Genomic DNA, 15046 nt, shown 5'->3' with positions numbered 1-15046 from the left:
AAGTGATGTGTTGTATAGTTTCTGGCATGATGTGACATTTTCTGCATGTGTCATTTGTGAGTGTTGTATCTTTGAGTATGTGTTTTCTGTAGTTTTTAGTATTTATGACCTGATCCTGTATGGCAATCATGAATCCTTCCGTCTCCCCAAAGAGGCATCCCCGATCTAACCAGCTGTTTGACGCAGTTTTGTCAACAAAATCCTGGGCCAGGTCATAAGGATGCCTGCCATGGAGAGCCTTTTGAGCCCATGATTGCTTAATGTTGTCTATGCTTTTTATATGTTGTGTCATGTCTGTATGTTGTGAGTGTAAGTTTAATGGTGTGTTATTTGAGTCTGCTAGAGTTACTGCTTTATGTAACTGTGATGTTTCTTGTTTCTTGTAGAAAAACTCTCGCAGTGACTGTATTTGTTTGTAGTGAAGGTTAACTATGTCAATCAGGCCACGTCCGCCTTCTTTACGTGGAAGGGTTAATCTTTCTGTGGCGGATTTAGGATGATGTTGTTTATGCTTAGTAAGTGTTGTTCTTGTTTTCCTTTGGAGTTGCTCGAGATCTGTGTGAGTCCAATGTATAACTCCAAAAGAGTATGTGAGTACTGGGATGACATATGTGTTTATTGCTTTAACTGTGTGTTTTGCATTTAACTGTGTTCTGAGTATAGCGTTTAACCTACTTTGGTATTCTTTAATTAATCGTTGCTTTATTTGTGTATGTTCTGTTAGTTTGGCCTGTTGGAATCCTAAGTACTTGTAGAACTCGCCCTCTTCCATGGATTCAATAACGTCTCCATTTCCAAGTGCAAAATCTTCTTTCTTCAGGATTCCTTTTTCTATGTGAAGTTTTTTGCATTTGTCTAGGCCAAACTCCATTTGTATGTCCTTAGTGTATGAATGTGTGATTTGTAGGAGTTGATGAAGTTGTTTTTGTGTGGATGCATAAAGTTTTATGTCGTCCATGTACATGAGATGTGACAGTGTAAACTGTGTTGTTTTTTCATGTCTGATATTGTAGCCATAATGCGTGTTGTTTAACATGTTGGATAATGGATTCAGGGCTAGGCAGAACCAGAGAGGACTCAAGGAATCTCCTTGAAAAATTCCTCGCCTAATGAATATTTCGTTTGTTTGTATGGAAGTGTTACTAACCCTGAGATGTAGTGTTGTTCTCCAGTGCTGCATAGTGTTTTCGAAGAATGCAATGAGTGATGGATGTATTTTGTACATGTGTAGAATATGTAGCAGCCAACTGTGTGGAACACTGTCGAATGCTTTTCTGTAGTCTATATATGCCATGTGTATGTTTCTGTGTTGTTTGTGTGCTTGCCGTAGAATGACTGAATCTATGAGTAACTGTTCTTTGCATCCCCTGTGATTTCTACGGCAACCTTTTTGTTGTTCTGTAAGAATGTCGTGTTCTTCAACATGTTTGTATATTTTGTTTGTGATACAGGATGTCAATAATTTGTAGAGTGTTGGAAGACATGTAATTGGTCTGTATTGTGTGGGGTCTGTGGTTTTGTTGTTTTTAGGTTTCATGTAGGTGATGCCCTGAGTAAGAAATTTTGGCATGTCTTGTGGATTGATGATGATGTGTGTTAGATGTTTAGCTAGTTCCTGGTGCAGTGATGTAAAATTTTTGTACCAGAAATTGTGAATGTTGTCTACACCAGGTGTCTTCCAGTTGTGTGTTCTGTTAATGGCGTAGCGGATGTCGTGTACGTCTATTTCAGCACAGGGCATGGTTGGTATGTTGTGCAAGTTTCTGTTCTCCTCCTTGATCCAGCCTGCATCAGCATTGTGTGTAACAGCATTGGACCAGAGAGATGACCAATAAGTTGTGAGTTCTTCTTCTGTTGGTGTGCCACTGTGCTGTGTATCAGTGTTTGTTTTAGTACTGATTTGTCTGTAGAAAAGTTTTTCGTTGTTTGTGAATAATTTATTTTGTTGTTTTCGCAGTGTACATGTTTTGTATCATTTGAGTCTATGTGCTTTAGCTGCGAGTTTTTGTTTTAGTGTATCGATGTATTCTGTAATGTGTGTGTTGTGATGTTCATGTTTTGTGTGTGTTTTGATTTTCTTGAAAAAGTTTTTCAGTTGTTTCTTTAATTTGGGTGTTATGTTGTTTTTAGTGTATTGTGTCAGCTTGCCTAATTGCTGTCTAATGTCATTTATTTGTATTTCTATTCTTCTCTGCCAGGCAGGCTTGTAATAGAATTGTGTTTTGTGTGTATCTGTCTGCAATTGTATTTTCAGTCCATGGTGTGTCACTACTGTGACTGCCCCAACATAAACTAATGTATGAATGTCTGTGAGTGTAGAAATTGAATGAATGTAGTTTGGTAGTAAGTGAGTGTTTACATAATTTAGTGTTTTTCCTACTACCTTTGACATGTTGATTTTTGGTATTCGTGATCTTTATGCGGGATCTGTACCTGTATATTTAGTGAGTGTTTCCTGTAATATAAGTGAGAGCATATTAACTAATTCTATGTCTATGTTATCAGTGATGGATGAGGAAATGCCTATAGTATCATTAGTTGTAGTTGTTGTATGTGTGCTATTATCAATGCTTGTTGCTGGATTATCCTGACAGGTTACGTGATCTTCATTGATAATGTTAAATGTTTCTGTCTGTTGATGTATTTGATCAGCAACCTGTTGTTTGATAAGTTCAAGTGTTGTTTGTGGGATAAGATTGTTGTGTATAATTGTTCTTTTTTGATCAACAACCCTTTGTTCTGTGACAGTGGAGGTGAGGATATTGTTGTGTGAATCTATGGTGTAGTTGTTGTCTGTATGCTGTCATGTTTGTTTCGAGTTTTGTAATAGCGTAGTAAGTACGGATGATAAACTCGTTCATTTCTGATGTCCATTTCATCCGTTGGCGTGGTTTTCCAGCCTTTGTGGTCTGTGGATGCATTGCCACAGAAACACCAAGGCTAGGTTGATTTCTCACATCTGTTGAGGGCATTGCAGTAGCCATGCTTGGGCCGACACTGCTTTCACCACCAGTAACCAAGGGAGACTGCGGCCTATTTTTTGAACATGAGCCTCTGCCTAACCCACGAATGCGGACCTTGTTAACCCGGGCGACGTTCGAGCCGGTATCATACTTAGATCTGGTTATTACCATCATAAATATATCCACAAAATGTGAGTGTGTGGTCACTCTTAGCTTCATTTCTCCCCATAGACCTTACTGGCATGGGTGTCCCTACCATGAGCTCGTGCTTCAGTCTGCATTGTCCTATGGATCAATAAAATTACTGGACTCTCCCACCATGACCAGGTGGTGACCACGGGAAAGTTATTATTATTATTATTAAAACCATGATTTAGTATGATAATTGTTAATAGCAGTTCAGTACCAGCTTGCAATATATTGATTTTAAATAGATTTTCATTCATGTTTTTTTATGATTCAATTAAATAATAAGTGTATAAAAATCAAATTTTAAAATGTTTTTTTATATCTTTCGGATAAATTTATTATTCAGTTTCTCGTAGATAATTTATTTTCTGGCCTAACAATCTAAAATGTATTCCATGAAATTTCATTAGACATTTAACTGCACTACATAATTTCTGAATGAATTTAAATTCAAAAAAGTAATGTCCATTTAAAATACATGATAAAAAAAAAAAGGTACAAATTAGTGAAGTGAAATACAAATGAAGCAGGATGTAAGAATTTTTGTAAGCATTTCAATTTAAGCTTTTTTATAGAATGGAAATACATGATATGGTATGGAAGGAATTGTTAGAGCAATGGTTCTCATTAAATTGCTGTTATCAGATCACGAAAGTTAAGTAGCAGCAGACCCAAACAGTGCTTTGTTTGGAGGTGACAGATGGTGATGCATTATCCCACCCATGCTGGTGGCTAGTCATAAAATGAAACTAAATTAAGAAAAAACATAACTCTGTAGAAAGTGGATTAACAATGATGGAGATAAGTCACCAATCTAAAAGAATTCAGACTTGCATGTGATTGATATCTAAATTAAAGGATTATGAATATACAAGTCGACCCCCCTATAACACTGTTGATTATTCCGTTTTATATGAATTCCATGTTGTGCAAGTCACTTAGATTTTACAAATACGTGTGCCGGGCTGTGAACGGCTCACATATTTGTAAAATCTAAGTGACTCGTACAACATGGAATTCATATAAAACGGAATAATCAACAGTGTTATAGAGGGGTTGACTGTACAAAGATGCAATATTAATTTTTACACAAATATAAATAAAAATTTTTTTAGATATTTAACTATATAGATTCAGATTCTGATCATTGACATTTACAAATTTTATGTACAAATAGTTCATTACCAAATCAGTAAATATTTGTAAGGTCAGAAGATTTATTAAGTGTAAGCTAAGCAAAAATAATCTTACTGAAAAATTGCAGATTATCATTTTAAAACTTTAAAAGATTTGGTTAAATTGTAAATATTAGTGTCATACACAGTATTAACTATTATTTTTTAATCATTTTAACAAAAATCCTGAAAAGTTTAAATGATTGTGGCTCCATTTGAGAAGTGAATTACCACAATGCCTCTATTTAATCTTTTGTTTTTCAACTCCTTCAGCCCTATGGACACTAAGAAAGTGTTTTTAGCAAGCCCATTATGGGTTTGGCCAGGCCCACAATGTGGTGGCTAAGTGGTGAGAAATGGGGCCCAACTTATCTGGATGGTTTGGTTTGGTTTTTATCTTTGGTAATGCAACATATGGACAATCTGCCAATGCCTCCTGAGAAGACTTTCCATGGGAAACTGTCCCCTAGGTATTACTAACATGAAGAAAACCCAGAAAAATCCACGTGGCAAGCCTGTGGGAGAGGCACAAACCCATGACCAGCTACCAGTGTTCTGTGATTTTATCCACTTGGCCAGCACTTATTTGGATGGACCATGCCCAAAAAATCCCTGGTTTTGTCTCATGTGGATTCAATTCTAGGTCCCCAGAGCACTAGACTGCCACACTAACTCCACTTGCCCATCTGGCTGTCTCTACTTAATATTTTAAGATTGTAAAAAGCTACAGTTCATTAGACATTACACATACAAGGTACTTATGGAATCTCAGCTGATTATGTAAAGAAAATAACATTTAACAGTAATGTGAGTAATTCAAATAGTAGTTACTTTTATTATCTGTCAGTAAGTTATTTTTGTTATGGAACTATTTAGACTTTTTTTGATTATGACAGTACAAGAGATGATTGGTTGAGTTAGCTAGCATAGCTATCAGCTTAATTTTTCTGTTCATGCATTGGTCTTTGTTATATTTCTGCTAATCTAGTAGACAGTGACAAAAAATTGATTACCTGTGTGTGTGTATATATATATATATTTGAAAATTTGCAGGAACCTAAATTTTATAGCTGTTAATAATTTAGCATAAGGATAAATGGTAATACAATAAAATTTAAAATTTACTTATTATAAACAAATATTAGCACCAGTCATCTAATATTATCAGAATTAACAAGTTTCAAAACATATGCATTAATTGTTACAGTTGTTGTTTGTTTGCAGGATGGTATGGTAGTTTTAATTGCTGACACTTGTTATTTCACTTATGCATTGAATGAATTACTATTAATTAATAATAATAATTGTATAATTTGAAAATTCATTAATTATTATCCTCTTAATGTCAGTTAATAAGTTTTCACTAATTGTAGTTTTATTTACACACAATGTTGTTATTTGATTATCATCAGCATGGACAAGCTCTAAGATTCAACTATGAATGTTAAAAGAATCTGGTTAAATTAATGGACAGAAGTAAAAATATATAAATATTGAGAAAATTATTATTCTGAAGCATTCAAATTACATTTTGTTAAAAAGTAAATATAAATTGTAAAATGTAAGATGTGATGGCATGTTAATAAGTCATTTATTTCATTAGAGTTTGAGTTTAAATCCTGCTTTGCACGTGGATGCTTTTGTTTATCATGATTTAATTAATGGGAATAGTTGTTTGAAGAATGTACTACAAGTTAGTGGCATTGTGCCAAATAATAATTATACCTTTATTTTTTTAAAATTTAACAAGAGATAACCAGGATTTTATAAACCGATATAAAACAAATTTTACAAATGGTTAATGGTTTTTTTGTTTTTTTGCTAGTTCCTTGTCTTGGACATTCTTAATACAGGTTTTCCATTGATAAATTTATTTTTGAACTGAAAATATTTGAAAATAGAATAACTATACAACTATCAAAATTATTTACATTTTGTTTGCCTCAATATATAATATTGGCCCAAAAAGTTTAATTTTTACATTGTAAAGTTGTAACTTGTAACAAGTATATGGCAGTCTTCATCTCTCCATTTATAAATTCAGAATAGCTTTCTCTTGTGTGGTTAAGTGGTTTATATTTTATTTAACCTTGTTAATAATTTATTTTTTTCTATTACATAATCAGATTGTGATTTTACATTTGTGGTATTTAAAGAAAATAAATATAAATCCTGAGTGATTTTGTTTATACAGTAGTTTAAATAATTTTGGAAACACTTCTTTGTCAATAGTCATATATTGTCTTTTCTGGTAGAATTCATTTGAAAAAAATTTAGCAAAATGGTTAAACTGTAAATAAGCATTTTGTATAAGATTGTTTGTAACATATGCATGCATATCTTTTGTGATAGGCACTAGGTAGTTGCCTAAGTACAGTGCATACTGTATGATATAGGGCCCTGAAATAATAGTGTCAAGTTATTTAGTTTGTGCGGGATACTAAGAATATTCTCTAATTATGTTTGCTTTTTTTCTGAAAAGTTTGAACAAATTAATAGCAACAAAAAAATTTAAATTTTAATTGAAATTGTAATTAAAATTGTTAAATAATTTTTATATTTTATCTAAAATTATGACGATAAATACTGTAGAGCTACAACTTCGTTACAAATGCATAATGCACGTCGGCACGTGTAACAGATTCTCAGTCGTAATTATTGATTATCACATATTTTGACCCACAGAAACCTGCTAACGTGCAGACTATTCATAGTAACTGCTTGTGTTATAATATACAAAAAGTGAAAATAGAACAAAACAGAATTTGAACAAGAAAGAAAAAGAATATTTTAAATGTTTATTGATTTTAAAAAAAGAGAGAGAGAGAGAGAGAAATGGGAAAAAATAAAATAATGCATAAATAAAATATTTATGAAATCCTTTGAAAGTTTTAAGAAATGGAAAGGAAATGATTCTAAATTACCTTGTCAGATAAATGATATAATAATTTACATGCATGATGGTAATGTACAAAGCATTTTTAAGTTCACCGCTAACACAGAAATGAAACAGTTACCTTATAAAAGAGACCCATGAGAGATTGGTTATTAAAAAAATAAAATAGAATAGAATCTTGAAAATCAGAAGGGAAAGAAATAAATGATACATATTTTAACACTTCAAATGAACTATCATCAGAAAGGAGTATGAAGAGTTTGTTGGAATATGATAAAGCACAGAATAACATTTTTATATTTAAGAGTATTCTGGCATGTAGATAAAATGGGATGATATTAGGATGAGAAAAGTAGCATTTGGAATTAGTGATGTAAAGATTTGTTGAACAGATTTGATACTTTATCATCAAGCATCATCTTTGTAGGTGCAACAATCTGAATCTGACATATTCATATAAATTTAAAAAAAAACCCAAAGATAAGATTTGAAAATTGTAATGAGCATTTATACATTCCTTTCAATGATTTTAAATTTTATACAATCATTTGAAGATGACGTGATATATCGGATGTAAAAAATATATTGAATAAAAGTAGGAAAATGGTTGCTGCTTACTGTGAGTTAGAGAAAGTAATGTAGTTGTATGTGATACTGAAATGATAAATTAATAATTTTAATATTAAAGATATAATTAAAATATTTAACTAATTTAAAGTACCTCACTGAAATCTTAGCTTTACTTTTTATTCTGTTCTAGGTAAGGGATTTAAGTAATAGATTTAATTTCCACTATCAAAGAACAGCTTTCTTCTTTACTGTCTCAAAATTGACATAACTATTTTTCAAGATTTTATTAACACTTCATTAAAATTAACAAAAAGTTACTGACTTAACTGAGAGAGAAATTATATAAAGAAGCAGACAGAAAGTTAGATATAAATGTAGCAAAAGAATAAACTCTCATAATGAAGTGAAAAGAAATGATTCTAAACAGTTGGTAAGACAGAAAGGAATTTATCTAATCATGGAAAAGCTAGCTATTAGTTGCAGTATATGGAGTAATTGTGTCAAACTAGTGATTATCTTTAATTAAAAAGATGCGGAGACTTCAAGTTTCTCTCTTAAATATCTCCCGAATAAAAATCTTAAAAGAGATTCACCATTTGATAGAACATGAAGATAACGATTCCCATTTACAAATTTCTATAATTTAAATTTATTTATTAATAGTCATTCTTATTCAAAGTGCAGAAACTTTAAATTACAGATGCATTTGTATTTTTCTGTTCTGTGATTATGTAACTACTAATTTATTATAAACATTATTGAAACAAGTCAAATCTCACAATAACCAGATAAAAACAATTGAGAGTTTTCAAGTGGTGCATCTAAATTTGCAGCATGTATATATCAGGTAGCAAGTATGCAAATTGCAGAATTTGTATTTTGCAAGTTGAGATAATTCTTACTTTGTATGAAATTATGTTTTATGTATAATTTAATGAACAAAAACATTTGTCTACAAATACAAAAATTATAAAACTGAAAGTTATAAATTGTGTCATAGATAATATTTGAGTGAGTATGCAGATTTGTAGTTACTGTTTACTACTACATATATATGTAACTGAAATTATTTTGCCAAATAATCATAGTGCCAAATACAATGTTTATGTATAAATTCCTTATATGAAGTAAACAATTCTACAATTACACAATGTTAATTAATATATAATTAAAATTTGAAAATGGTTTATATAAAAACTTCAAAGACAAAATACTTTTTTTTTTTACTTATAAATTTGCAAATAATTTGATGTATACAACAAAAATATTTTTATTTTAATTTATTCCGTAAACATGTCGATAAATGATAGTTAAAGGATGAGAATTATGAGTAGTGTGTGAAAGGGAACCGTACAAAACAGTTATGAATTAGTATTGTGCAATGCATCATGACTCTGTTAATTAGACAATGGAAAATTTTCTATCTATTTTTATCTTACACTTCTGAAGTGCCGTACAACCTCGAAGGTTGTTTTTATGCCTCGTATTTGTTTCATAGATTCTCCAAGAGGTTTTGCATTTCTCTAATTACTAACATATGTCACATGTTTTCATTTGTGTCAGCTTTGGGTACTGTTACTATAATGTGGTGATATTACTAACAGGTAATACTTTAAACTTTAGAACAAATATTTAATACTTTCAAGTTTATTGTTATTTTATTGAATCAAACAATTAAGACATTTGTAATTTATTCCAAACATGGAAATACTTTAATTCTGATGTTTTTATTTTTAATCTTGCTAAATTTATGTCTAAATTTCTGGATGACAAGCCTAATATATGAGTTAAATAGCTGAAAAATCATAATTCCTGCTGTAATATGGTAGAAATTATATTGTGTTTTATAAATATGTGTAATATATGTTAATGGTTTAATGTATTTAAGGAAATGGCATGAAGACATTATTCTTTATTAAAGATGCACATTATACACAAATTCAAAATAAACAAAATTCTATTTAAAAATTCATTTTTATTTGTCGTATTTAATGATAAAACAAGTAAATCCTAAGATGTAATTTTTAAAAAATTACAATTCTCTTATCAGTTTTTGGCTGTTTAATTTTTTTTTTCAAATTGTACCATCTTGTCAATTTTCTTTATTATTATTTTTTTAAACTCCTGTGACCCATTTTGTGCTAAAAAATAAAAATAAAAACATAAATCTGACACAAAGATTTGACAGGATAGCTTTATTAAAATTTAAAGAAATCGTTTGAATAGCCAGAGGATAGAAGAAATAGGTCGAGTGAGTTTTCTGGACGGCGTTCAAAATCTTTCCGCTCGTGTTTTGCCACTTTTGCTGCACAAACACATGCATTTTTCTTTCATTTATGGATTACTTCGGTTCAAATTTAATTAACATTTTAATTTTTTGCCTGTTGATAGACTATCTCATTAATCTTCATGTACTCTACTATGCCATTCAAGAACTAGCATTTAATGTGGTTCATTTTATATTAATCTTAGATTAAATTTCTTATCTAAAATGTTTATATTATTATAAATAATAATAATAATAATAATAATTTATCTAAGATGAATTTAAAGCATTTAATGTTGTAAAATAAAAGAATTCATTACAAATAGTAATTTGTAAACATTCATCTTAAAAATTTTACTGTGGAAAATTTTCAACTTGAAAATCTTCAAAATAGTCCCATTGGACTCATAATTCATATTGAATAAGCAATCTAAGAAAACAATAACATTACATAAGAAAACAATCTGTTAATATATATGAAAGGCAGTCAGAATTGAAGTGTTTCTGTTAATAGTGCATTCTGTAAATGGACGACCCAGTTTTAATCTTCGCCAGTGAATTGGCAGCATGGGACATACTCGATAAAATTTGTTACCTGCCAGAAAATGCAAACAAAGACAAGTTTGAGTAAAACTGAAGGCAGAAAAACAGGTCGGAGAATAGGAAGAGTCGTGTTTTTCTCGGGAAGTGGGAAACCAGAACAAGCCAGCATATTTAGTGGCTGTCTTTAACAAAGGACAAGCAGTAGGATAACAACCGATAAAATTAGTTTTTTTAATGTTACAAAAGTATGCTTTGTTTTGATCTTTTTTAAAGTTGGACAGTAATGAAAAGCAGGAAGTGGCAAAGAGAGAAATAATATTGTAATTATCTTATATTTGTAAGCGTTATTAGTGAAAAATTGAGGATTCTAAGAATAAGTGTAAAAAATAGCCAAAGAAAATGAGAAATTTATCATGACATTAATGAAAATTTCAATGTAAACTGTGACGAAACAGTGACCAGATAAAAATTTAATATTAAGAGAAAAGAGCAATCATGCATAAAGATGGAGATCATGTGTATCTAATAAATGAAGATGGAAGCAGCTATTAGTCTGGTTGGAAATTGTTGCAATAATGAGAGTTACATGAATAGACAACTTAAACATTATTCTGTGTATGGTGTCATCCGAAACCAGACCATCATGTGTGATTTCTGAATTGACCCGTACAGTGATATGTAAGAATAGTGTAGTGAATATAAATTATTGTTTGAATGAGATAAATGTATTATGTTCTTAGAGCAAAACTTAGTGTTAAAAAAAAATAATAATAATTTACTTGATGATATAAACAGCCAAGCCAACAAAACACTTGTCGGAAATGGAGGTCCTAAAAGCTTAGTAGTGTAAAGATTTACCATATTATTAATACATTTGTTAGTTTTTGTTTTAGGTTTGTGATTTCATTTATGGTATCTAATTCAAAAGATTTGTTGGAAATTGTTTGTCACATATTTAACATTTCAATTGTCATTTTGAACTACAAAAGCTGTATTTACCAGTAAAGTTTATAACTCCAAAAATACAAATACTTCATCATTTGAAGAAAAGTGGCTATATTGTATCAATACTGCAGATATTTGGGTTTCCGAAGGTCGTTAACATCAGGCATAGTTTCGGAACAATGTCACAAGTGGACTCAAAGTTTTCTTTTATTTTTAGCCCGTCCAAAGAATATTTTTTCGGCTTTTGTGGGAATCTGTGCAAAAAGCAATTGGAACATTTCAAACATGGCTTTCGTGTGCATGGTCATATTTCCTCTTTGACTTTTGCTTGCGTAAATAGACAAACGACGAAACTTGCATATTTTGCAATGGAGACCAAAATGATCATTTTCAACCCATAATAATATACCCATATACAAAATTACATTATTATATATAAATGGGTGTAAATCGTTTAGAATTTCTGTCACGGGTTTGTTTCTTCTGAACAGAAGTTAAATTGAAAGAAATGGATGCTCCTATGCTAGAAGTCGTGGCTTTACCTCAGATGTACAGTACAAACGAAAGTTGTGAATTTCTCTATTGTTACCGCTCCTAAAATAGCAATAGTGACAACAAATGAAGATTTATAGCATTTATTTTGCAATTAGTCGTCATAAAATAAAATTTAGTTTGAAAATAAAAATAAATAAATAACGTACGGTGCCGCAAACAATTGCAAATAATACTTCTACGATGGGATTGGCATTTTAACACATGGGCGCGTGCCGAGAATTACCAACGGGTCCGCTTTTTAGGGGTCGCGACGACCCAGGTGACGTAAACACACCAACGTCACTTCCCTCTTCGGCGCTCGGACCACCCTTTTTCGAAGGACCAACCGGATCGGGGCATCGATTAAAAGTGCCATTAGCCAACGTCATTAGAGAAGGGCGCGCACGCGAGCGTGTCCTTCTGAAAGATATTAAAGGAAAGAATTGATTTTTCGGCCGTGGCTTTTGGCATTTTAATTGCGGAAGAGTCCCGAACCGGAAGCCGAAGGTCGAGCCGCCGGAAGCGGCGGCCGGGGAAGAAGATTTACGAGGGAGGAGGGGCAAGGGAGGGACGAGCCTCCCGCCGCCGAGCGGGGAGAAGAAAGAGGGCGCGTGACGGATGCGGAAGCGGCACACGCCCGCACGCGGCGCGCGCGAGATGTTGATTAATCGACTGGTAGGCATTGCTAGCGTAGAGAATAAATATCGACCGAACGGCGCCGTCTCCGTTGGCCGTATATGCCCCGGTCGAGTGCAATGGAGTGTAGACAATACTGTAGACGATGACGACAAATATGGTGTACGAATGTCTGTCGCTAGTCCCGATCGTGCTAAATTGCCCTGGATGGACCCCAAGCGCCCCACGACCGAAGAATGCGAGCACAGCTTCATCGACGACGTTCCGCTGCCTCTTCCTCTGCCAGACGAATGCTGCGACGACGACACGTATGAACAGGTCGTGCTACCGGAATGTCGGATTTGGGTCTCGAGTCACCGCTCTCTCACCAAACTAACCACCGTGGTCTTGTTCTTTATCGCTCTTTTCGTCATCGGATTTATCGTTCTCTCCCCTCTTTTACATTCCTATCTGTGACCTCCGCCGACACGTACCATATCACAGCTCCGTCGGATCACGTGACCTCCTCAGGTACGTTCTCTCCCCGTACTTTTTCCTCTCCCTCCCCTCCACTTTCGGGGCACGTTTCCCAACACAATCGATAAGTCCCTTTGTCGTTCGCGCTTTGACATTTAACCTTAAAATTCGAGTATCGGCCGAGCACCCCCCGCCGTTTCTCGTCCCTCTCGAATCTGGGTTAATCGATCGACGATCGGGAAGGTTGCGATTCCTTTTTTCCTCCTCCGATCCACCCCTCTCCTCCTCCTCCTCTCCGTAGTGTTGTTTTCGAGTCCGTGTAGGTGTACCGATTGATTATTTTTTTAAAATATCGAACGGGGGTGTTGTTCGCGCCACCTCTCTTCCTACGCCGATACATTCGAACCGCTGTCCTGTGTTTTTATCCGTTCGATTTCCTACCCCCCGCAAGCGGAATTTTGGCGTGTACGGCCTCGAAATTATCCGTTTGTGCTATCGAAATTCTGTTCTCTCCCGTACCACTCCCGTTTTTTGTTATTTCCAAAGGTGGTGGTTTCTCCTTTCTCTGACTTGCTGAATATGATCTACACTGTAAATTGCTCTTCTCTGCCAAGCTTTTCTCGCGTTTATATTTATGGGATCCTTGGGTCCCTTTCTTTTTGAGCGTTGCTGTGCCTGTGCCTGTCTTTCTGTTTGGCTGGATGCCTGTTCGGCAAAAACCACCCAGATGGAACCGTGGGAAGTTCTTTAAAATAGGATCTGTTCCATATTCTCTGTCGTTTTATTCTTACCAGGATAGAAAATTTTGACTAAAGAGTTTTTAATTTCTCCATACAAGGTTACTGATGACAAAAAAAACATGCCTTTCAATGTAACTATCCCTTATAAGTAAGTCAATTATTTAAAAAAAAAAAAAACAATGTGTGACTGAATTAGAATGAATTCATGTAAATGGTGGGATTACCATAGTTAGTCAGAGTTTTTGTGGTTATTGGTTGCATTGTGGGACTCGTTTTCCTTTTGTTTCCATGCTCTTCTCTGTATACCCCGCCCTTTGGATTGCCTTCTCTCCGTGGGGACGCAGCTTTGGCCGTTGCCTTGTGGACGGAGAATTTTTGCAACTGGAAAATGTTTACTCCTCAGTTATCAAATTTGAGGGAAGGCCACTACTTTGCAGCAGTGTTCATTTTATATAAATTATGCACAAATTTTCTTGTCTAAAATACAGAATTGTCTTGCCCCAGGAACGGAGTATTCTTTCATCTCGGAGAATGTCCTAGTCTTTTCATTAATCAAATGCGGTAGAATCTTGTTAATCTAGCCGTTCCTTTCACGGAAGAGTAGGAAATTAGAATGCATCAGATTACTGAAAATGTATAGGTCTAAAGCCCCTAAAATGTCAAATAATGTGATCGGTTGCCCTTTGGTATCGATTTTTTTTTCTTTGTTTTTGGTGGCAAGCAAATAATACAGCTTGCCAAAATGCAACACTGTACACAGAAATGAAATGCAATTGAATGTAATGTGTGACGCAACTAACATTCTCCCGGAAATGGAAGTGCATAGGTGATCACACTGGAGAGTAGGCCAGATGTTTGAGGGTTAAATTAGCAAGATTATATTTAATAATGATACTAATTAAAGATTGATACCAAACTTAGTACTTATTTAATGTAATTATGTATGTATATATCAAAAATACTTTATATTTAGATAATTTCCTTAATTAAATTTTGGGGTTATTACAATTATAAATGTATCTAGAGATTGCTTTGTGTGATAAATCATAAACACATTACATAATTTACAGCTATCAATGGATCTACTGTATTTAAATTGTTAAGAAATTTATAATTGTGACTGGAATTTAAAT

The 15046-nt window shown here is 33.4% G+C and overlaps 1 protein-coding gene across 5 annotated transcripts in view; it reads left to right on the top strand.

The window, feature by feature from the left end:
* Positions 1-15046, top strand: part of LOC111639775 (BTB/POZ domain-containing protein 10-like) — a 106698-nt gene that overhangs the window by 82488 nt on the left and 9164 nt on the right. Inside the window, exon 1 of one of the 5 annotated variants that reach the window (XM_023385716.1) lies at positions 12188-13227. The exons of the other annotated variants lie outside the window; for them this stretch is intronic. Coding sequence (XP_023241484.1) covers positions 13050-13227 — 178 coding nt within the window. The 5' untranslated portion in view covers positions 12188-13049. Of the gene's footprint in view, positions 1-12187; positions 13228-15046 lie in introns of those variants that run through there. 5 annotated transcript variants of the gene reach the window in all.

This window comes from Centruroides sculpturatus, unplaced genomic scaffold, assembly GCF_000671375.1.
Source record: "Centruroides sculpturatus isolate CEXI.00-Female unplaced genomic scaffold, Cexi_2.0 scaffold1259, whole genome shotgun sequence".
Taxonomy (NCBI): Eukaryota; Metazoa; Arthropoda; class Arachnida; order Scorpiones; family Buthidae; genus Centruroides; species Centruroides sculpturatus.
Note: the sequence above shows the minus strand (reverse complement) of the source record. Positions and strands in the feature narration are given on the sequence as shown.